Raw genomic sequence first — 22,527 nt, 5'->3', positions numbered from 1 at the left:
TTTTTGCAATTCACGAAACAACTCCTATACAATATGATAGTATTTAAGGAACTGGCTTGACTGCGCAGTCACGTGACTCTCAAATGACGATAGGGTCATACAGGAACGTCATTCTGGTCACGTGTTATTTACTGTACGCCACAGAGACTTGCACGTGCGAGCTCGAATGTTCTGTTTTGAACTTTCACAAAGTGCTGGAAAAAAAACCTAGTAAGTGTCACTTTTAGGTTGAGACGTGTTTTTGGAAGTAACACATTAGTGAAGAAGCTTGAAATAAACGAATTACGCGAGTATTTTAGAAGCGTAAACGGCTGGTTACGTAACAAACGCCTGTGTGTGTGTTTTCGTCGTCTCATCCGTGAGCCCATTGGCGGACGGGCACCTCCGTCAGAATATTAGCCAATCAACGACCGAGCCGCTTAATTGGGGCGGTTGCCGACTACATTGAAGCGCATGTGCAATTCAATGTTGTGATTATGACAAGCAATATGTCTGCCTCCGTGGTGCGGGCGACCGTCCGAGCGGTCAGCAAAAGAAAGTTATTACCCACGAGAGCCGCACTGACTCTGGTAAGTCACACACTGTGGATACAACACAGCACCGGTCTGCTCACACAAGCTAAACACACAACGTGTGGCGCTAACCTACCAACGGCCGCTTTGTTGCTTTTAAGCTACGTGAGCCTGCGTTAGCTTAGCTAGCTAACCGTTAGTGACTTGAACGTCCCACACACACACAAATGGTACAACCGTGGTCCTACTTTTACTGACGTTTCTCGTGATATTACAATGCACTTTTGTAATTTGTCGAGGAGCTCATGTTAGCTTCGGTACGTATACTAATCACCTAGCTTTTTAGCTAACGTTAGATGCTAACGGTGCTCCATTTACTAAGCTAAGCTGTTTCGTAACGTGAGATCCGCTGTTCCTGTTCTGTAACCGACACTAATTGTCTATTGCATACACACTTTACCACAATACGGACGGACGACCACCAGCCCAACGTTAGCCGTGTGTGTGTGTGTGTGTGTGTGTGTGTGTGTGTCCCTTTTAAAAACAAACATAGTTAAACTCCTCGCTCACTTCTTTTCTTTACCAGTTATTTATTTGTGGCTTATTTATTTATTTGTGGCTATTTATTTATTTGTGGCTATTTGTATAAATCCATTTTTATATATATATATATATATATATATATATATATATATATATATATATATATAAATTTTGTATTATTCGAGATGAAATTCACAACATTCTAACACTAGTTATTCTATGTGATGGGCACAAAGCAGGATCGCTTGTCTGTGTGCTCCCGCTTCATTTAGTCATCTATTTGCGATGAGAAGGGAAAGTACTCGACGTAGCACCGGTGTAAATACAATAGGCGCTCAATGCTGGTGAGGGTCCCAGTTCGTTATGATGGGCGATGCTGCCGCTGCAAGATAACCTTCCAGCCCTCAGTGGTCCGAGCTGATAAAGGACGTGCGCCTAAATGTTAAGGAGTGAGATGATGCAGCACAATTTGTGAGAAGCCGTCCTACCCTTGTGTGAATTTAGATTAGAATAAATTAGAACTTAATATATCCAGAGCAAAAAACTCCTTCACGTTACTATATATTAGACATTGCCGTGACACTTGTTTTGACAGTTTAGTCAGTAAACGTCTCATTTTTTAGTATTTGGCACATGCAGCTACACACACACACACACACACACACACACACACACACACACACACACACACACACACACACACACACACACACGGCTTTAAGGGATTAGCACCATGTGGCCCGTCTCACAGTATCAAACCACTGAAGAAACATAAACCAGCACCACGATGTGTTTCTCTATTATTCTCCTGCTTTTTGCCAAGTGTGATTTTCTGCAACAACAAAACACACACACACACACACTCTGCTTCTATTTGAACCCGGTAAACTTTGCTAACCTTCTGCAACCTGCTGTTGTCTTTTCTTCTAGACCCCAGCAGCTGTGACCAAGATCAGGTTTTTGCTGCAGAACAAGCCAGAATACGTGAGTCGCCGACGGTTCAAACAATTTTCTGTAACTTAGCAAGTCCGTCAATCCACATTCTTGTGTGCAGCCGCTGAACGCCACCCACTCCCTTAAACCCACATTCAAACCCATAAACAGGTTTCTTACTAAGGTCATAGAAAACCTGGAAAAGTCATAGAATTGTAAAATGATTATTTTCAGGTCTGGAAAAGTCATTGAAAAAAATCCCTAAAGTGTAGTAAAAGTGCTGTAAATATGGTTATATTCATGTGTTCACGATGTTCATTCATTCTATCACTTTTTCATGTTTACACACAGATTTCACTACATGTTTGGTCATGGAAATTTGATTTAAAGTCATTGAAATTTGGTTTAAACTTGTGGAAATTTGATTTAAAGTCATTGAAATCCATTGATCACGATGTGTACGAGGCGTGCTTTATGAGTCGTCTTCTTTACGACTGGCACTTGAAAACTCTCCAGCAGAGTTGGGCCCGAAAAAAAACCTAAACAGGGGTCGATGACACCAAACGGTAACATCCTTGTGGCTCTCCGTAGATCGGTTTGAAGGTCGGGGTGAGGACGCGCGGCTGTAACGGGATGACTTACACACTGGACTACACTAAGGAGAAGGGGAACTCTGACGAGGAGGTGCTGCAGGACGGTGAGTCTGGTGCTTTTCACGTCCAGCGTCGTGATGGCGTGCGGTGTGGTAACGTCTCCGCTGTGACTCTTCTTGCAGGCGTGAGGGTGTTCATAGAGAAGAAGGCCCAGCTGACCCTGCTGGGAACCGAGATGGACTTCGTGGAGTCCAAACTGTCCAGCGAGTTCGTCTTCAACAATCCCAACATCAAGGGCACGTGCGGCTGCGGCGAGAGCTTCAACATCTGACTCCCTCCCGACGTCCCAATGTTCCCGAAACCCGCGTCGTCCCCCTCCACGAAGACCGAGAGACTGAAAGATGACGTGGAAGTCGGGCTCTAGCTGCAGACCACTTGCCACACAAACACACATGACCTGAGTGTGTGGCTACATAAACATAGAGGAAATGTTTTAAATCAATCTGTGTCATGAAAAACTCAAAATCCTCTGAAGTTGACGTCAAAATCACTTCAGACTACTTCAAAAGCGAGATGTTTTTGTTTTGCAGCCAGTCTTTTTGTTGTTAAACCACACGATATACGCACAATATGTTCAGAAAAGTCTACTTTTAAGTTAGTGAAGCTTGAATCCATCCTCTAAAAAGCCCGTAGGCCAAACCTCCACTCCGTGGCGGCGCTCTGCCAGACAGAGTTTTTGCCGTGAACCCAATGGTGGACGAGTGTCTTGACAGCGCTTTATTCATTTGTAAAGTGTATATTTATCTCTGTGTGTAAATATAAAGAATGTATATCTCCCTTGAACCACGCAAGCGCACAAAAATAACATGCATCCCTCATAGAAGAAGACATGAGGTTCATGTTTTTCTCTTTAGCTTGATTAAAGCTGTTGTGTTTATATTGTGCAATATGTGTACATATGAAATAATAAATGGCTAAATCCAGTAAAAATTACAACTGTTGACGCTGTTTTTATTGTGCAACAGCCTGACTGAGAGACTCAGGATGATCGCAAAACCATTAACCCCATCTTTTACATTAAAGTATCATTCTAAAATACACACATTTTGAAATAATAGCTGTAATTTTAAAGTAGATTTTGGCAGATTAGGTTTTTTTTTAAACTTTTTTAAATCCTGTATAATCTTCTGCATTATGTTTTGATGCTTTTTAATGGTTTCTAGTGAAGCACTTTGAGTCGCCTTGTTGTTGAAATGCCACACAAATCATCTTTAAGTTGTTGACCTTCAGGATAAACTGTATTATAAATTGCTTGTATACCATATAAATGGTTAATAATGTATGTGCGTAGATATACAGATACACATGGTAGATATATAATCTATATATCTGTGACAATATATATAAATATATGAAATATATATATAAATATATATATAAATATATGAAATATATATATATATAAATATATATATAAATATATGAAATATATATATATATAAATATATGAAATATATAAATATATAAAATATATATATATATATATATATATATATATATATATATATATATATGGCAATCAATATTATATTTATTTTTCTAACTTTTTAAGGGTAATTTGAAACACATCCTCCCTTTGGCTTCAATGGATGTGGAGTTTACAGCAATTAAAATAAGATAATCGTTCTGTATTTCTTGGACTATAGACTGTATTGTACCTGTTATCAGCCCCCTCTTCACAAACACACAACATTGCAACATCACACTCATTTTGTTTATGCAAACATACACTGTCAAGTATTTCTCCAAATGAGAGAAAACTGTTGAGTGTCACTAGTGAAACTGAAAATGGCGACATCTGCTGGGCAGCTCGAGTTATTGCAGTTAGACAAAGACTATCCAAGATGTGTAGACATGGGTGGAAAATAATGTTAGAGACAGTTGAAGCATAAAAACAACAGACTTAGTTTGTTAAATTAATTTGCGGCGGGTTTAAATGTTACAACTGGCGGTTTATCTGAGAGTCACTTTGATGTATTATTTCTGATGTGAAGAGTATTTGTAGTATTTGGTGAGTATGGCAGACTACTCCGTGAGAGTCCGAGGAGGTAAAGGTGAGCTGTTCACCCACAGAGCTGCAGGTAAGAGGCGGAGCTACATTGGAGAGGAGAGCTCCTACGTCACACTCCAGAGACGAGTCAAAGTGACGTCATCAGGTTTCCCTTGACAACACAACAGAGTCTCTTCCAAACACCGGTGAGTACATCTGATCATGTTTACACCTTTAATCACCAGGATTAATCACTTCATACCTGATGGATTATTAACAATATAACTATGTCTGTCTGTCCAAAGTCCCGCTACACAGAAACTCACTTTAACAGCGTTGCGCCCTAGAATTATTTGTCATAACGTTTTATAGTATAGGGTCTGGGACGGAAGGGATGTTTTTGTAATGCGCCGTAACGCGCGAAATACCCGGAAGTACCGTAATTGTTTTCCGTTGTGAAAAAGTGTAAAACGAAGGATGTAATGAACGGAGGCGAATAAATGTTGTAAAAGAAAGAAGACAGAGTCCTGTCCGCTTAAGGATGCAACATAAAATTGGTGTTTTCGCCCGGTCATCATCGTTTTTCACCCCAACGGAAGAATAACGGCTCACAACAAGCTAACGGCAAGTGCTAGCATGAGCGGCTAACCAAGCCTGCTGAACGTTAAGACCGGAGTGCTACATTCGAAACTTTGAAGGTAAACGTTTTCTATCATGTCGGAAGAGCAAGAAATGTCCGCGGAATGGGAAAGTCTTGTCGCAGAGATAGAAGAAAATTGCTAACACTGAAAGCACCGGAATTGCATGAGTTATGTGAAGCATTTGGCATTACCGTGAGTGAGAGTGATGAAGACCTACCTCGCAGGTTGAGGAGGCTTATTTTACAACATATAGAAGCAGATGATGTGACTTAGAAGAGAAGATGCAGGAATGAGTCTTTTACTGCAAATAAATGACAACATTGACGGACTAAGAGGTAAACCTGCCAACGAGGATATGGAACCTCCGCCTAATAAATCAAAAGCCTCTGTAGTAAGTAAGAATATATCGTATGTTCATCCGCTGTACAAGAGGGATTTGAAAATAATAGGACAAATTGGAGAACCAAATCAAAAAGATAAACTAACCTACACTAGTAGAAAGTAGAAAGACAAATTCAAAGGGCACTGAAAAAAGGATACGATGAAGGAGAAGTCGTATCAAGCCGTAGCTCCAGGAACAAAACTGAAGAGTTATCTGGAAAGCCGAGTGGATTTGACATTGGAAGCTCTCGGGCAAATTCTACACACACATTACGTCGAAAAGGATGCTACAGAGCTGTACCACTCCCTTACACGCGCCGTTCAGGAGCCTACACAAACGCCCAAACAGTTTTTGATGAGAGCAATGGACCTCAGACAACAAATTGCCATTGCTTCAGAAAGAGTCAAGTCTGGTTTGAAGTACAGTTCAGAATTAATGCAAAACCAGTTCCTCCAAACGATAATGACTGGTCTCCATGACGACACCATTCGAACAGCCATGAAGCCATTCTTACAGGATCCAAAAGTGACAGATGAAATCCTTCTTGAGAAAATGACTGCTGTATACACTCTTGAAATGGAAAGAAAGAACAAGTTGTCAAGTACGACAAAAGCAAGGACTATTAGAGTGGCTGCTATTGGAGAGGAAAATGATGAACTTGTGCCCAAACCAACAAAGAACAGACATAGCGAGACAAACAAACGCGATACCCTGATGGAGAAAGTTGATGAAGGTAACAAAAACATATGTGAAGATATCCAGAATCTCACCACTCACATTGCAAGCCTGCAGCAGACCCTTCCATGTCAACAGCAGAGAGTGGCAGAATCGCAAGGCAGAATATGAAGAAAAGTGTGAGGAGAGGGCAGAACAACTACAATCAGCGCACATGGAGTTCTCCCCTTGAACCTGGCGATCATGTCCTGGTGAGAAACCTGACACCTATAGGCGGCACCGGAAAAATGCGCAGTTACTGGGAAGACATGATCCATGTGGTCAAAGGAAGAAGAGGCCCTGTTAGTCCAGTCTACATGGTTAAGCCGTTGCAAGGATCAGGAAGAAAACGTGTGCTTAGGGTTGCAAAATTCCGGGAATATTCAAAGTTGGAAACTTTCCACGGGAATAAACGGGAATTAACGGGAATTAACAGGAATAAACTGGAAATTTTGGGGTAGTTTAACTGCATTTACCTTGTCATAAGCAGACATGCATGCAAACATTGATAATACAACTTTTAAAAATTAAATTTTTGACCTTTTTGACATTTTATTTGTAGAGGTTTATTCTTTCATCGAACAACGAAAACATGAACGTTGAATAAAAAAAGGTGTATTCCGTTTCATCACCACCCCCCAACACAAATTTCTTTCTTTAGTGTTTTTCCCTGAATCTTATCAGGTCTAAATGCTTTCTTCCTGGAGCTACATGAACTAGTTCAGTTCATAGTTCATAATGACAATTTTTTAACTAAGTTCACAGCTCCAAAAAATGAACTAGTTCAGTTATTTTTTTCAGTATGTTGCAGCTATAATTAAAATCTATGTCTGCAATACTGCTCTTGGCCTCTACGCAACTCGGCGCTCTCACACTTGCCAGGCATCGGGCTGAAACATTCAGAGGCAACACAGATGACAAAAACGTTCAAAAACAACAGAATGTTTTATGTTTACGTTTATGTTTCTGGGAGACGATGATTCCAACCAGCTGCATTCAGGGTCCAGCTGAGCGAGGCGTAAATAGTCTTGTCCTCAACGACATTTAAGTTCCGTTACATGCTTTTGCAAAAAAACGTAGGCACATTTTTTTTTTCAAAATTCCCGAGCCAAAATTCCCATGGAAAGTTTCCGGAAATTTACCGGAAACTTCCTTCCCCTTTGCAAACCTACGTGTGCTACACCGTAACCTGCTCCTTCCATGCCCCGACCTGGTTGAAGAGACAGAGGCTCAAGAGCCTAACCTGAAACAAAAAAACAGTGGAAACAAAACAAAACTGAGAACAAGACGACACAAGGACAAGCACCATACCTACCCGTCAGACACTGACAGTTCCAGTGACGAGGAAGCTCACTTGTGGATAGCAGTGAGAGAGGCTGATCCTTCCCTCAATGCAGAAGCAGAGGAGTTCTGTCCAAGGAGTGAAACACCTAGAGACAAGCGTGATAGGGTGAGTGTACCTGAGAAGAACTCTGAACAGGAACACACTGAAGAGAGACAGAGCGCGGTGGAAGAGACTGAAGCGATAAGCTGTGAAATCCAAAGATGAGCAGAGTGATGCTGAAACAGGGAGAGACAGGCCTAAGAGAGTCCGACAGCCCAGACGTGTTTACACGTAGGACCAGCTAGGTCAGCCGACCTTTCAGCAGCTGCACACCTGCCCTGTCAGTGTGAGAAGGCCTTCAGGGACCAGCCACAACCTCCCCAACAGATCATCATTCATGTATCCTTCTTTAGTATGAATAGATAAAACAATTACAAGTTCATACGTTTATTTGTAAGTTTCGAAGAGTTCATAGTGAGGGAATAACTGACACATAGAAATGGGTTATATGAACATTTATTTACATAATAAGTACAGATACGGGGGTACTGTGCTAGTATTTTGGAGTTAAGGCAGAAGTGTGGCACATATGCACTAAAAGAAAGAAATGAGTAGTGTGCACACTTAAATAATAGACTTTCTGATTACATGGCTATAAAATGTGTAACCACACAGTAGTGGGTGTATATGGTATTTTCATTGTCCCGTACGGCGGGCCCACCAACACTTTGATGGACTATTCACCCGTCAATACTAATGGACTATGGATACTGAGTCTTGTATTTATTCAGTCTCATAGACACCCTCTACGTCGTGTTAGCTTGCTATCACTAGCTCTGTGTTAGCAGCAGCTCTAGCTGGCTTACAGTTCCTGTTACTACGTAAATATGCTATTGCAAAGTTCAGTAAATACACTTACCCTTTTCCCAAAGGATCCCTTTATTGGCGTTGTCCTCTTTATCGCCGGTATCGTATCCTTCAGGCTGTGAAGCTGCGCTGTGCTGTCCAGTATAGCTTCGGCTCGGCTCAGGCTAAACTGCCTATTATACACACACAGTGAAGCTGTGTGTGTATAATATGACACAGCCGTGTGTACAATGCTCATATCTCACTGTGTGAATCACCTACAATGACGCGAGAACAGGACAAGGAAGTGGAACGTCTACTGATTCCGCCAGATTTGAAACCATATCTCTGTGACGTATTATTGCGAAGATAGTAATATTTATAAAACGTCAATGTCGTGTGGCACGGCGCCGTGCCACTCAACTCAGGCCGGTTAATGAACATTGGACTTATTCTGTGTCGCTTTGCAAGAGGAGAAGTGTTAAGATGTACAAATATTCACACTTGTTTCCTTTTGCAACAAATAATTTAACTTTATTTTGAGTAAAATGTTTTTCTTTTTCTTCCCCAATGTGTGTGTAGATATGGCTGCTGCAAACTACCTGCCATCTGAAGATCAGTTCCTGTGCTTCGTCTGTCTGGATGTGTTCACTGATCCAGTCAGCACACCATGTGGACACAACTTCTGCAAGAAGTGCATCAATGATTACTGGAACATCAACGACGAGAACACTTGTCCAAAGTGTAAAAAAGTTATCACCTCAAGACCCGAGCTGCTTGTCAACACTTTGGTCTCCGAGGTGGTTTCTCATGTCAGACAGTCGACTCAACAGAAAGTCGGCAGCAGCAGCTCAGAGCAACAAGAGTCCAAACCAGGAGAAGTTCCCTGTGACGTCTGCACTGGAACCAAACTGAAGGCCCTGAAGTCCTGCCTGGCGTGTCTGGACTCCTACTGCGAGACTCACCTGGAGCCTCATCTGACGAGATCAGGCCTGAAGAGACATCAGCTGATCGACCCTGTGGAGAACCTGGTAGGCAGGCTGTGTATGAAGCACGATAAACCTCTGGAGATGTTCTGTAAGAGCGACCAGAGGTTTGTCTGCATGCTCTGCACTATGTTAGACCACAAGATGCACAAATATGTTCCTCTGAAAGAAGAATATGAAAGAAAGAAGGTCGAGCTGGAAAAGACAGAGGCTGAAATTCAGCAGATGATCCAGAAGAAACAACTGAAGATTCAGGAGGTCAAACGCGCAGTGGAGCTCAGTGAGGAAGATGCAGACAGAGAGAAAGCAGAAGGTATTCAGGTCTTCACTGATCTGAAGGAGTCTGTTGAGAGAAAACTCAACGAGCTCATCAACACCATAGATGAGAACCAAAGAACCACAAGGAAACAGGCTGACGACTCCATCAAAGAGCTGGAACAGGAAATCTCTGAGCTGATGAAGGGGAGCACTGAGGTGGAGAAGGTATACCTCTCTGAAGACCACCTCCAGCTTCTCCAGAGGTTCCAGTCCCTAAACCTCCACCTTCCACCACCCACCAAGGACTGGACAAAGGTCAGTGTTCCTCCAGCATCACATGAGGGGACTGTGAGGAAAGCTGTGTCTCAGCTGGAGGAGACGCTCATTCAAAAGATGAAGAAGCTGGTTGAAGATGAGCTGAAGACGGTCCAGAAGTTTGCAGTGGAAGTGACTCTTGATCCTGATACAGCTCATCCTGACCTCGCCCTGTCTGATGACGGGAAACAAGTACATGATAGTGATGTGAGCAAGAATCTCCCAGACAACCCAGAGAGATTTTCTACTTCTGTTTGTGTCTTAGCAAAGCAGAGTTTCTCTTCAGGCAGATTTTACTTTGAGGTTCAAGTTAAAGGAAAGACTGAATGGACATTAGGAGTGACCAGAGAGTTGAGCAAAAGGAAGGGAACCATCACACAGAGCCCTCAGAAGGGTTACTGGTCTATATGGTTGAGAAATGGAAATGTGTACACAGCTAATGACGACCCTCAAGTTCCTCTCTCCCTGCAGTCTGGGCCTCAGAAGGTTGGGGTGTTTGTGGACTATGAGGAGGGTCTGGTCTCCTTCTATGACGTAGAAGCTGCAGCTCTTATCTACTCCTTCACTGGATGCTCCTTCAAGGAGAAACTCTTCCCATTATTCAGTCCTTGTCTTCGTGATGGTGGTAGAAACTCTACACCTCTGATCATAACTCCTGTCAGAGTAAACTAATCACTCTTTATTGAATGTAATGATTTGATTCATTGAAGAGAATAAATGTACATATTCTGTCTGAAATTGAATTAATTATATCTGATGTTCACCCACAGAAAACATATTGATTAATAGTTTTGTCATAAAGCTTCATGAAGAGTGAGGCCTATTACATTTATATAGTGTTTACAGAATACAGTATGAGTTATTGTGTTATTAAAGTTAAGAAATAGAATAGATGCAAATGTTTTTTGGGTGTGAAAAGTGGTTTGAATAACTATTCGTCACTTTGGCCAACTTTGATTAGTTGTGTGAATATTGGTGAAATGACTTATGAACCAAAGAAACCTATAAAAATGATTGTAAATAAAAAATAAACTGGTTGTTAAACACGAGGCCTGAGTAAGAACTGACTTGAGCATCAAACACTGAACACAAATGCCTGGTTTACTCAGAAGTTAAGATACGGGCAATCAATATCATATACATATTTTTCTCACTTTTTCAGGGTAATTTGAGACACATCCTCCCTTTGGCTTCAATGGATGTGGAGTTTACAGCAATTAAAATAAGATAATCGTTCTGTATTTCTTGGACTATAGACTGTATTGTACCTGTTACCAGCCCCCCTCTTCACAAACACACATTGCAACATCACACTCATTTTGTTTTATCTGAGAGTCACTTTGATGTATTATTTCTGATGTGAAGAGTATTTGTAGTATTTGGTGAGTATGGCAAGAGTCCGAGGAGGTAAAGGTGAGCTGTTCACCCACAGAGCTGCAGGTAAGAGGCGGAGCTACACTGGAGAGGAGAGCTCCTACGTCACACTCCAGAGACGAAAGTTAAGTTCGTCGGAGAGGCAGAAACACTGCAGGCGAGACAAGTCTCTGCTTTTCTCTTAAAGACGAGTCAAAGTGACGTCATCAGGTTTCCCTTGACAACACAACAGAGTCTCTTCCAAACACCGGTGAGTACATCTGATCATGTTTACACCTTTAATCACCAGGATTAATCACTTCATACCTGATGGATTATTAACAATATAACTATGTCTGTCTGTCCAAAGTCCCGCTACACAGAAACTCACTTTAACAGTGTTGCGCCCTATAATTATTTGTCATAACGTTTTTATAGTATAGGGTCTGGGACGGAAGGGATGTTTTTGTAATGCGTCGTAACGCGCGAAATACCCGGAAGTACCGTAATTGTTTTCCGTTGTGAAAAAGTGTAAAACGAAGGATGTAATGAACGGAGGCGAATAAATGTTGTAAAAGAAAGAAGACAGAGTCCTGTCCGCTTAAAGATGCAACATAAAATTGGTGTTTTCGCCCGGTCATCATCGTTTTTCACCCCAACGGAAGAATAACGGCTCACAACAAGCTAACGGCAAGTGCTAGCATGAGCGGCTAACCAAGCCTGCTGAACGTTAAGACCGCAGTGCTACATTCGAAACTGTAAAGGTAAACGTTTTCTATCATGTCGGAAGAGCAAGAAATGTCCGCGGAATGGGAAAGTCTTGTCGCAGAGATAGAAGAAAAATTGCTAACACTGAAAGCACCGGAATTGCATGAGTTATGTGAAGCATTTGGCATTACCGTGAGTGAGAGTGATGAAGACCTACCTCGCAGGTTGAGGAGGCTTATTTTACAACATATAGAAGCAGATGATGTGACTTAGAAGAGAAGATGCAGGAATGAGTCTTTTACTGCAAATAAATGACAACATTGACGGACTAAGAGGTAAACCTGCCAACGAGGATATGGAACCTCCGCCTAATAAATCAAAAGCCTCTGTAGTAAGTAAGAATATATCGTATGTTCATCCGCTGTACAGGAGCGATTTGAAAATAATAGGACAAATTGGAGAACCAAATCAAAAAGATAAACTAAGCTACACTAGTTTGGAAAGACAAATTCAAAGGGCACTGAAAAAAGGATATGATGATGCATACACTACAGGCTACTGAACGGGAAAACACTGCCCGACCGTCATCCAATTCCAAGGATACAGGAGATTCTGGAGAACCTAGGAGGTAACTCCTGGTTCACCGTGTTAGACCAAGGGAAGGCTTATCGCCAGGGCTTTGTAAAAGAGAAAAGCAGACGCTGCACCGCATTCATAACACCACGGGGACTGTATGAATGGGTAAGGATCCCTTTTGGGCTTACTAACTCGCCTGCTTCGTTTCAGCGTTACATCTCGGATGTCTGGGAGACGTCCGAGATGAAGTATGTGTCCCATATTTAGGCGATGTCCTCGTCTTTAGCTCCAGCTTCGAGAAACACATTGAAAATGTGAGACAAGTGCTCAAACGACAGAGAGAGAGAGTGTGGCACAAAGCTGAGGCCAAAGAAATGTGACTTTTTCAAACGTGAGGTCTGTTATGTGGGTCGAGTAGTCTCCGCAGAAGGATATAAAATGAATCCCAAAGAAGTGGAAGCAGTTCAAGCACTGAAGCATGAGACACCAACCACTATGCGAGAGGTGAGAAAACTGATGGGATTTATCAGTTATTACAGATCCTACATACCAGATTTCTCTAGGACAGCCAAGCCTCTCTATGAACTATTAGCGAAGCCCAAATCTGATGTGAGGCAAAACCAAAGGAAAAACGGTGTTAGCCATAAATCTGCTCAGTTGTCAACTTCTCATCCAGTTCAGTGGACTGCGCTCCACAAAGAGATAGTGAACAGAATTGCAGAACAGCTGACAAACCCACCAGTGATGGCATATCCCGACTTAGGGAAACCCTTTGTGCTTCATGTTGATGCCTCAGAAGAGGGCCGAGGTGCAGTTTTGTACCAGCGACAAGACAGCACTCTCAGAGTGATAGCATATGGCTCAAGGACATTGACAGCAGCTGAACGGAACTACAGGTTACATTCTGGCAAATTAGAATTCCTGGCGCTGAAATGGGCCATAACAGAGCGCTTTCGTGACTATCTGTTTCATGCACCTTACTTCACTGTATACAGTGACAATAATCCACTGACATATGTCACCAAGTCAGCAAAACTCAACATAACTGGACACCGCTGGGTGGCACATTTGGAGGATTATAGGTTCACAGTGAAATACAGGCCTGGAACAGCAAAAACAAATGCAGACTTCTAGTCACGCAGACCAAAGCCCATTGAAGAGGTCATGCGAGAATGCACAGATATTTTCAGTCTTTCAAACCCATAACAGAGATCGAACACTACTATGCGTACTAAGTTCAAATCAAGAAAGTTAACGGGGATCGTGACAATATTTTATTATGCACTGTTCAGTCTCATAGACACCCTCTACGTTGTGTTAGCTTGCTATCATTACCTCTGTGTTAGCAATGTCGTGTGGCACGGCGCCGTGCCACTCAACTCAGGCCGGTTAATGAACATTGGACTTATTCTGTGTCGCTTTGCAACAGAAGTGTTAAGATGTACAAATATTCACACTTGTTTCCTTTTGAAACAAATAATTTAATTTAATTTTAAATAAAATGTTTTTCTTTTCTTCCCTAATGTGTGTGTGTAGATATGGCTGCGGCAAACTATCTGCCATCTGAAGATCAGTTCCTGTGCTTCGTCTGTCTGGATGTGTTCACTGATCCAGTCAGCACACCATGTGGACACAACTTCTGCAAGAAGTGCATCAATGATTACTGGAACACCAACGACCAGAACACTTGTCCAAAGTGTAAAAAGGTTTTCACCTCAAGACCCGAGCTGCTTGTCAACACTTTGGTCTCTGAGGTGGTTTCTCATGTCAGACAGTCGCCTCAACAGAAAGCACCAAGAGAAGTTCCCTGTGACGTCTGCACTGGAACCAAACTGAAGGCCATGAAGTCCTGCCTGGTGTGTCTGGTCTCCTACTGTGAGACTCACCTGGTGCCTCATCTGACCATGTCAGGTCTGAAGAGACATCAGCTGATCGACCCTGTAGAGAACCTGGAAGGCAGGCTGTGTATGAAGCACGATAAACCTCTGGAGCTGTTCTGTAAGAGCGACCAGACGTGTGTCTGCATGCTCTGCACTATGTTAGACCACAAGATGCACAAATGTGTTCCTCTGAAAGAAGAATATGAAAGAAAGAAGGTCGAGCTGGAGAAGACAGAGGCTGAAATTCAGCAGATGATCCAGAAGAGACGACTGAAGATTCAGGAGGTCAAACGCGTAGTGGAGCTCAGTGAGGAAGATGCAAACAGAGAGAAAGCAGAAGGTATTCAGGTCTTCACTCATCTGAAGGAGTCTGTTGAGAGAAAACTGAAGGAGCTCATCAACACCATAGAAGACAACCAGAGAACCACAAAGAAACAGGCTGAAGACTCCATCAAAGAGCTGGAACAGGAAATCTCTGAGCTGATGAAGGGGAGCACTGAGGTGGAGAAGGTATACCTCTCTGAAGACCACCTCCAGCTTCTCCAGAGCTTCCAGTCCCTCAACATCCACCTTCCACAACCCACCAAGGACTGGACAAAGGTCAGTGTTCCTCCAGCATCACATGAGGGGACTGTGAGGAGAGCTGTGTCTCAGCTGAAGGTGACGCTCAGTGAAAAGATGAAGAAGCTGGTTCAAGATGAGCTAAAGACGGTCCAGAAGTTTGCAGTGGAAGTGACTCTTGATCCTGATACAGCTCATCCTCACCTCGTCCTGTCTGATGACGGGAAACAAGTACGACATTGTGATGTGAAGAAGAATCTCTCAGACAACCCAGAGAGATTTTCTACTTTAGTTAATGTCTTAGCAAAGCAGAGTTTCTCTTCAGGCAGATTTTACTTTGAGGTTCAAGTTAAAGGAAAGACTAAATGGGATTTAGGAGTGACCAGAGAGATGAGCAAAAGGGAGGGAACAACCACATATAGCCCTCAGGAGGGTTACTGGACTATATGTTTAAGAAATGGAAACGTGTACACAGCTGCTGAAGACCCTCAAGTTGTTCTCTTCCTGCAGTCTGGGCCTCAGAAGGTTGGGGTGTTTGTGGACTATGAGGAGCGTCTGGTCTCCTTCTATGACGTAGAAGCTGCAGCTCTTATCTACTCCTTTACTGGCTGCTGCTTCCAGAAGAAACTCTTCCCATACTTCAGTCCTTGTCTTAATGATGGTGGTAGAAACTCAACACCTCTGATCATAACTCCTGTGAGAGTAAACTAATCACTCTTTAATGAATGTAATGATTTGATTCATTGAAGAGAATAAATGTACATATTCTGTCTGAAATTAAATTAATTATATCTGATGTTCACCCACAGAAAACATATTGATTAATAGTTTTGTCATAAAGCTTCATCAAGAGTGAGGCCTATTACATTTACAGAGTGTTTACAGAATACAGTATGAGTTATTGTGTTATTAAAGTTAAGAAATAGAATAGATGCAAATGTTTTTTTTGGTGTGAAAAGTGGTTTGAATAACTATTAGTCACTTTGGCCAACTCTGATTAGTGTTGTGAATATTGGTGAGATGACTTATGAACCAAAGAAACCTATAAACATGATTGTAAATAAAAAATAAACTAGTTGTTGAACACGAGGCCTGAGTAAGAACTGACTTGAGCATCAAACACTGAACAAAAAAGCCTGGTTTACTCAGAAGTTAAGATACGGGCAATCAATATCATATACATATTTTTAACTTTTTCAGGGTAATTTGAGACACATCCTCCCTTTGGCTTCAATGGATGTGGAGTTTACAGCAATTAAAATAAGATAATCGTTCTGTATTTCTTGAACTATAGACTGTAATGTTAATACACCTGTTATCAGCCCCCTCTTCACAAACACACATTGCAACATCACACTCATTTTGTTTATGCAAACATACACTGTCAACAAGTATTTCTCCAAATGTGAGAAAACTGTTGAGTGTCACTAGTGAAACTGAAAATGGCGACATCTGCTGGGCAGCTCGAGTTATTGCAGTTACACAAAGACTATCCAAGATGTGTCGAGACATGGGTGGAAAATAATGTTAGAGACAGTTGAAGCATAAAAACAACAGACTTAGTTTGTTAAATTAATTTGCGGCGGGTTTAAATGTTACAACTGGCCGTTTATCTGAGAGTCACTTTGATGTATTATTTCTGATGTGAAGAGTATTTGTAGTATTTGGTGAGTATGGCAGACTACTCCGTGTGAGTCCGAGGAGGTAAAGGTGAGCTGTTCACCCACAGAGCTGCAGGTAAGAGGCGGAGCTACACTGAAGAGGAGAGCTCCTACGTCACACTCCAGAGACGAGTCAAAGTGACGTCATCAGGTTTCCCTTGACAACACAACAGAGTCTCTTCCAAACACCGGTGAGTACATCTGATCATGTTTACACCTTTAATCACCAGGATTAATCACTTCATACCTGATGGATTATTAACAATATAACTATGTCTGTCTGTCCAAAGTCCCGCTACACAGAAACTCACTTTAACAGCGTTGCGCGCTAGAATTATTTGTCATAACGTTTTTATAGTATAGGGTCTGGGACGGAAGGGATGTTTTTGTAATGCGTCGTAACGCGCGAAATACCCGGAAGTACCGTAATTGTTTTCCGTTGTGAAAAAGTGTAAAACGAAGGATGTAATGAACGGAGGCGAATAAATGTTGTAAAAGAAAGAAGACAGAGTCCTGTCCGCTTAAAGGTGCAACATAAAATTGGTGTTTTCGCCCGGTCATCATCGTTTTTCACCCCAACGGAAGAATAACGGCTCACAACAAGCTAACGGCAAGTGCTAGCATGAGCGGCTAACCAAGCCTGCTGAACGTTAAGACCGCAGTGCTACATTCGAAACTTTGAAGGTAAACGTTTTCTATCATGTCGGAAGAGCAAGAAATGTCCGCGGAATGGGAAAGTCTTGTCGCAGAGATAGAACAAAATTGCTAACGCTGAAAGCACCGGAATTGCATGAGTTATGTGAAGCATTTGGCATTACCGTGAGTGAGAGTGATGAAGACCTACCTCGCAGGTTGAGGAGGCTTATTTTACAACATATAGAAGCAGATGATGTGACTTAGAAGAGAAGATGCAGGAATGAGTCTTTTACTGCAAATAAATGACAACATTGACGGACTAAGAGGTAAACCTGCCAACGAGGATATGGAACCTCCGCCTAATAAATCAAAAGCCTCTGTAGTAAGTAAGAATATATCGTATGTTCATCCGCTGTACAGGAGGGATTTGAAAATAATAGGACAAATTGGAGAACCAAATCAAAAAGATAAACTAACCTACACTAGTAGAAAGTAGAAAGACAAATTCAAAGGGCACTGAAAAAAGGATACGATGAAGGAGAAGTCGTATCAAGCCGTAGCTCCAGGAACAAAACTGAAGAGTTATCTGGAAAGCCGAGTGGATTTGACATTGGAAGCTCTCGGGCAAATTCTACACACACATTACGTCGAAAAGGATGCTACAGAGCTGTACCACTCCCTTACACGCGCCGTTCAGGAGCCTACAGAAACGCCCAAACAGTTTTTGATGAGAGCAATGGACCTCAGACAACAAATTGCCATTGCTTCAGAAAGAGTCAAGTCTGGTTTGAAGTACAGTTCAGAATTAATGCAAAACCAGTTCCTCCAAACGATAATGACTGGTCTCCATGACGACACCATTCGAACAGCCATGAAGCCATTCTTACAGGATCCAAAAGTGACAGATGAAATCCTTCTTGAGAAAATGACTGCTGTATACACTCTTGAAATGGAAAGAAAGAACAAGTTGTCAAGTACGACAAAAGCAAGGACTGTTAGAGTGGCTGCTATTGGAGAGGAAAATGATGAACTTGTGCCCAAACCAACAAAGAACAGACATAGCGAGACAAACAAACGCGATACCCTGATGGAGAAAGTTGATGAAGGTAACAAAAACATATGTGAAGATATCCAGAATCTCACCACTCACATTGCAAGCCTGCAGCAGACCCTTCCATGTCAACAGCAGAGAGTGGCAGAATCGCAAGGCAGAATATGAAGAAAAGTGTGAGGAGAGGGCAGAACAACTACAATCAGCGCACATGGAGTTCTCCCCTTGAATCTGGCGATCATGTCCTGGTGAGAAACCTGACACCTAGAGGCGGCACCGGAAAAATGCGCAGTTACTGGGAAGACATGATCCATGTGGTCAAAGGAAGAAGAGGCCCTGTTAGTCCAGTCTACACGGTTGAGCCGTTGCAAGGATCAGGAAGAAAACGTGTGCTACACTATAACCTGCTCCTCCCATGCCCCTACCTGGTTGAAGAGACAGAGGTCCAAGAGCCTAACCTGAAACAAAAAAACAGTGTAAACAAACCAAAACTGAGAACAAGACCACACAAGGACAAGCACCATACCTACCCGTCAGACACTGACAGTTCCAGTGACGAGGAAGCTCACTTGTGGATAGCAGTGAGAGAGGCTGATCCATCCCTCAATGCAGAAGCAGAGGAGTTCTGTCCAAGGAGTGAAACACCTAGAGACAAGCGTGATAGGGTGAGTGTACCTGAGAAGAACTCTGAACAGGAACACACTGAAGAGAGACAGAGCGCGGTGGAAGAGACTGAAGCGATAAGCTGTGAAATCCAAAGATGAGCAGAGTGATGCTGAAACAGGGAGAGACAGGCCTAAGAGAGTCCGACAGCCCAGACGTGTTTACACGTAGGACCAGCTAGGTCAGCCGACCTTTCAGCAGCTGCACACCTGCCCTGTCAGTGTGAGAAGGCCTTCAGGGACCAGCCACAACCTCCCCAACAGATCATCATTCATGTATCCTTCTTTAGTATGAATAGATAAAACAATTACAAGTTCATACGTTTATTTGTAAGTTTCGAAGAGTTCATGGTGAGGGAATAACTGACACATAGAAATGGGTTATATGAACATTTATTTACATAATAAGTACAGATACGGGGGTACTGTGCTAGTATTTTGGAGTTAAGGCAGAAGTGTGGCACATATGCACTAAAAGAAAGAAATGAGTAGTGTGCACACTTAAATAATAGACTTTCTGATTACATGGCTATAAAATGTGTAACCACACAGTAGTGGGTGTATATGGTATTTTCATTGTCCCGTACGGCGGGCCCACCAACACTTTGATGGACTATTCACCCGTCAATACTAATGGACTATGGATACTGAGTCTTGTATTTATTCAGTCTCATAGACACCCTCTACGTCGTGTTAGCTTGCTATCACTAGCTCTGTGTTAGCAGCAGCTCTAGCTGGCTGACAGTTCCTGTTACTACGTAAATATGCTATTGCAAAGTTTAGTAAATACACTTACCCTTTTCCCAAAGGATCCCTTTATTGGCGTTGTCCTCTTTATCGCCGGTATCGTATCCTTCAGGCTGTGAAGCTGCGCTGTGCTGTCCAGTATAGCTTCGGCTCAGCTCAGGCTAAACTGCCTATTATACAGACACAGTGAAGCTGTGTGTGTATAATATGACACAGCTGTGTGTACAATGCTCATATCTCACTGTGTGAATCACCTACAATGACGCGAGAACAGGACAAGGAAGTGGAACGTCTACTGATTCCGCCAGATTTGAAACCATATCTCTGTGACGTATTATTGCGAAGATAGTAATATTTATAAAACGTCAATGTCGTGTGGCACGGCGCCGTGCCACTCAACTCAGGCCGGTTAATGAACATTGGACTTATTCTGTGTCGCTTTGCAAGAGGAGAAGTGTTAAGATGTACAAATATTCACACTTGTTTCCTTTTGCAACAAATAATTTAACTTTATTTTGAACAAAATGTTTTTCTTTTTCTTCCCCAATGTGTGTGTAGATATGGCTGCTGCAAACTACCTGCCATCTGAAGATCAGTTCCTGTGCTTCGTCTGTCTGGATGTGTTCACTGATCCAGTCAGCACACCATGTGGACACAACTTCTGCAAGAAGTGCATCAATGATTACTGGAAAACCAACAACGAGAACACTTGTCCAAAGTGTAAAAAGGTTTTCACCTCAAGACCCGAGCTGCTCGTCAACACTTTGGTCTCCGAGGTGGTTTCTCATGTCAGACAGTCGACTCAACAGAAAGTCGGCAGCAGCAGCTCAGAGCAACAAGAGTCCAAACCAGGAGAAGTTCCCTGTGACGTCTGCACTGGAACCAAACTGAAGGCCCTGAAGTCCTGCCTGGTGTGTCTGGCCTCCTACTGTGAGACTCACCTGGAGCCTCATCTGACCATGTCAGGTCTGAAGAGACATCAGCTGATCGACGCTGTGGAGAACCTGGAAGGCAGGCTGTGTATGAAGCACGATAAACCTCTGGAGATGTTCTGTAAGAGCGACCAGAGTTGTGTCTGCATGTTCTGCACTATGTTACACCACAAGATGCACAAATGTGTTCCTCTGAAAGAAGAATATGAAAGAAAGAAGGTCGAGCTGGAGAAGACAGAGGCTGAAATTCAGCAGATGATCCAGAAGAGACGACTGAAGATTCAGGAGGTCAAACGCGTCGTGGAGCTCAGTGAGGAAGATGCAGACAGAGAGAAAGCAGAAGGTATTCAGGTCTTCACTGATCTGAAGGAGTCTGTTGAGAGAAAACTCAACGAGCTCATCAACACCATAGATGAGAAGCACAGAACCACAAAGAATCAGGCTGAAGACGCCATCAAAGAGCTGGAACAGGAAATCTCTGAGCTGATGAAGGGGAGCACTGAGGTGGAGAAGCTCTACCACTCTGAAGACCACCTCCAGCTTCTCCAGAGGTTCCCGTCCCTAAACCTCCACCTCCCACCACCCACCAAGGACAGGACAAAGGTCAGTGTTCCTCCAGCATCACATGAGGGGACTGTGAGGAAAGCTGTGTCTCAGCTGAAGGAGACGCTCAGTGAAAAGATGAAGAAGCTGGTTAAAGATGAGCTGAAGACGGTCCAGAAGTTTGCAGTGGAAGTGACTCTTGATCCTTCAACAGCTCATGCTAACCTCGCCCTGTCTGATGACGGGAAACAAGTACATGATAATGATGTGAGCAAGAATCTCCCAGACAACCCAGAGAGATTTTCTACTTCTGTTTGTGTCTTAGCAAAGCAGAGTTTCTCTTCAGGCAGATTTTACTTTGAGGTTCAAGTTAAAGGAAAGACTGGATGGACATTAGGAGTGACCAGAGAGTTGAGCAAAAGGAAGGGAACCATCGCACAGACACCTGAGAAGGGTTACTGGTCTATATGGTTGAGAAATGGAAATGTGTACACAGCTAATGACGACCCTCAAGTTCCTCTCTCCCTGCAGTCTGGGCCTCAGAAGGTTGGGGTGTTTGTGGACTATGAGGAGGGTCTGGTCTCCTTCTATGACGTAGAAGCTGCAGCTCTTATCTACTCCTTCACTGGATGCTGCTTCAAGGAGAAACTCTTCCCATTATTCAGTCCTTGTGTTAATGATGGTGGGAGAAACTCTACACCTCTGATCATAACTCCTGTCAGAGTAAACTAATCACTCTTTATTGAATGTAATGATTTGATTCATTGAAGAGAATAAATGTACATATTCTGTCTGAAATGAAATTACTTATATCTGATGTTTACCCACAGAAAACATATTAATAGTTTTGTCAAAGCTTCACTCAGAGGTAGGCCTATTACATTTACATAGTGTTTACAGAATACAGTATGTGTTATTAAAGTTAATAAATAGAATAGATGCAAATGTTTTTTTTGTGTGAAAAGAGGTTTGAATAACTATTAGTCACTTTGGCCAACTCTGATTAGTTATGTGAATATTGGTGAAATTGGTGAACCAAAGAAACCTATAAACATGATTGTAAATAAAAAATAAACTAGTTGTTGAACACGAGGCCTGAGTAAGAACTGACTTGAGCATC

General features: G+C 42.5%; 5 protein-coding genes across 8 annotated transcripts in view; 4 read left to right on the top strand and 1 right to left on the bottom strand.

Annotated features, from left to right (window-relative positions):
- The first annotated feature begins 217 nt into the window (after positions 1–217).
- isca1 (iron-sulfur cluster assembly 1) lies at positions 218–3,577 on the top strand. Its single transcript, XM_068604713.1, has 4 exons — positions 218–569; positions 1,986–2,039; positions 2,580–2,685; positions 2,764–3,577. Exons 1-4 carry the CDS (start codon positions 477–479, stop codon positions 2,910–2,912), a joined length of 402 nt encoding a protein of 133 aa, XP_068460814.1. The 5' UTR covers positions 218–476; the 3' UTR covers positions 2,913–3,577.
- The window catches only part of adra2b (adrenoceptor alpha 2B), a 149,143-nt gene continuing 128,325 nt past the window's right edge, over positions 1,710–22,527 (bottom strand). Inside the window, exon 3 of the transcript XR_011080193.1 lies at positions 1,710–1,770. The gene's annotated coding sequence lies outside the window, so the exon portion shown is untranslated. The remainder of the gene's footprint in view (positions 1,771–22,527) is intronic.
- On the top strand, positions 4,773–10,835 carry LOC137779051 (E3 ubiquitin-protein ligase TRIM39-like). Of its 2 annotated transcripts, none has more exons than XM_068566508.1 (2): positions 4,773–4,837; positions 9,121–10,835. In XM_068566508.1, the coding sequence occupies exon 2, from the start codon at positions 9,123–9,125 to the stop codon at positions 10,767–10,769; it is 1,647 nt and encodes a 548-aa protein (XP_068422609.1). In that variant the 5' UTR covers positions 4,773–4,837; positions 9,121–9,122; the 3' UTR covers positions 10,770–10,835. The 2 variants fall into 2 exon arrangements, with proteins under 2 accessions (XP_068422609.1, XP_068422610.1); XM_068566509.1 differs by lacking the exon at positions 4,773–4,837 and adding an exon at positions 5,365–7,818.
- LOC137804943 (E3 ubiquitin-protein ligase TRIM21-like) lies at positions 11,595–16,264 on the top strand. Of its 2 annotated transcripts, none has more exons than XM_068604479.1 (2): positions 11,595–11,721; positions 14,271–16,264. In XM_068604479.1, the coding sequence occupies exon 2, from the start codon at positions 14,273–14,275 to the stop codon at positions 15,884–15,886; it is 1,614 nt and encodes a 537-aa protein (XP_068460580.1). In that variant the 5' UTR covers positions 11,595–11,721; positions 14,271–14,272; the 3' UTR covers positions 15,887–16,264. The 2 variants fall into 2 exon arrangements, with proteins under 2 accessions (XP_068460580.1, XP_068460581.1); XM_068604480.1 differs by lacking the exon at positions 11,595–11,721 and adding an exon at positions 11,949–12,140.
- Positions 16,883–22,210, top strand: LOC137779131 (E3 ubiquitin-protein ligase TRIM21-like). 2 transcript variants are annotated; one of them, XM_068566648.1, is made up of 2 exons: positions 16,883–17,027; positions 20,491–22,210. In XM_068566648.1, the coding sequence occupies exon 2, from the start codon at positions 20,493–20,495 to the stop codon at positions 22,137–22,139; it is 1,647 nt and encodes a 548-aa protein (XP_068422749.1). In that variant the 5' UTR covers positions 16,883–17,027; positions 20,491–20,492; the 3' UTR covers positions 22,140–22,210. The 2 variants fall into 2 exon arrangements, with proteins under 2 accessions (XP_068422749.1, XP_068422750.1); XM_068566649.1 differs by lacking the exon at positions 16,883–17,027 and adding an exon at positions 18,489–19,188.

This window comes from Clinocottus analis, unplaced genomic scaffold (assembly GCF_023055335.1).
Source record: "Clinocottus analis isolate CAN_PGR_092001 unplaced genomic scaffold, fCliAna1.0.p SCAF_7, whole genome shotgun sequence".
Taxonomy (NCBI): domain Eukaryota; kingdom Metazoa; phylum Chordata; class Actinopteri; order Perciformes; family Cottidae; genus Clinocottus; species Clinocottus analis.
This window is presented reverse-complemented; position numbering and strand designations above follow the sequence as displayed.

What these genes read in the sequence shown, in the direction of transcription:
- isca1 (XM_068604713.1), top strand. Translation starts at nt 477, where the DNA reads ATGACAAGCAATATGTCTGCCTCCGTGGTGCGGGCGACCGTCCGAGCG. An exon ending in CGAGAGCCGCACTGACTCTG is followed by an intron (nt 570 to 1,985) that starts GTAAGTCACACA and finishes CTTTTCTTCTAG; the next exon opens with ACCCCAGCAGCTGTGACCAA. An exon ending in CGAGGAGGTGCTGCAGGACG is followed by an intron (nt 2,686 to 2,763) that starts GTGAGTCTGGTG and finishes CTCTTCTTGCAG; the next exon opens with GCGTGAGGGTGTTCATAGAG.
- LOC137779051 (XM_068566508.1), top strand. Translation starts at nt 9,123, where the DNA reads ATGGCTGCTGCAAACTACCTGCCATCTGAAGATCAGTTCCTGTGCTTC.
- LOC137804943 (XM_068604479.1), top strand. Translation starts at nt 14,273, where the DNA reads ATGGCTGCGGCAAACTATCTGCCATCTGAAGATCAGTTCCTGTGCTTC.
- LOC137779131 (XM_068566648.1), top strand. Translation starts at nt 20,493, where the DNA reads ATGGCTGCTGCAAACTACCTGCCATCTGAAGATCAGTTCCTGTGCTTC.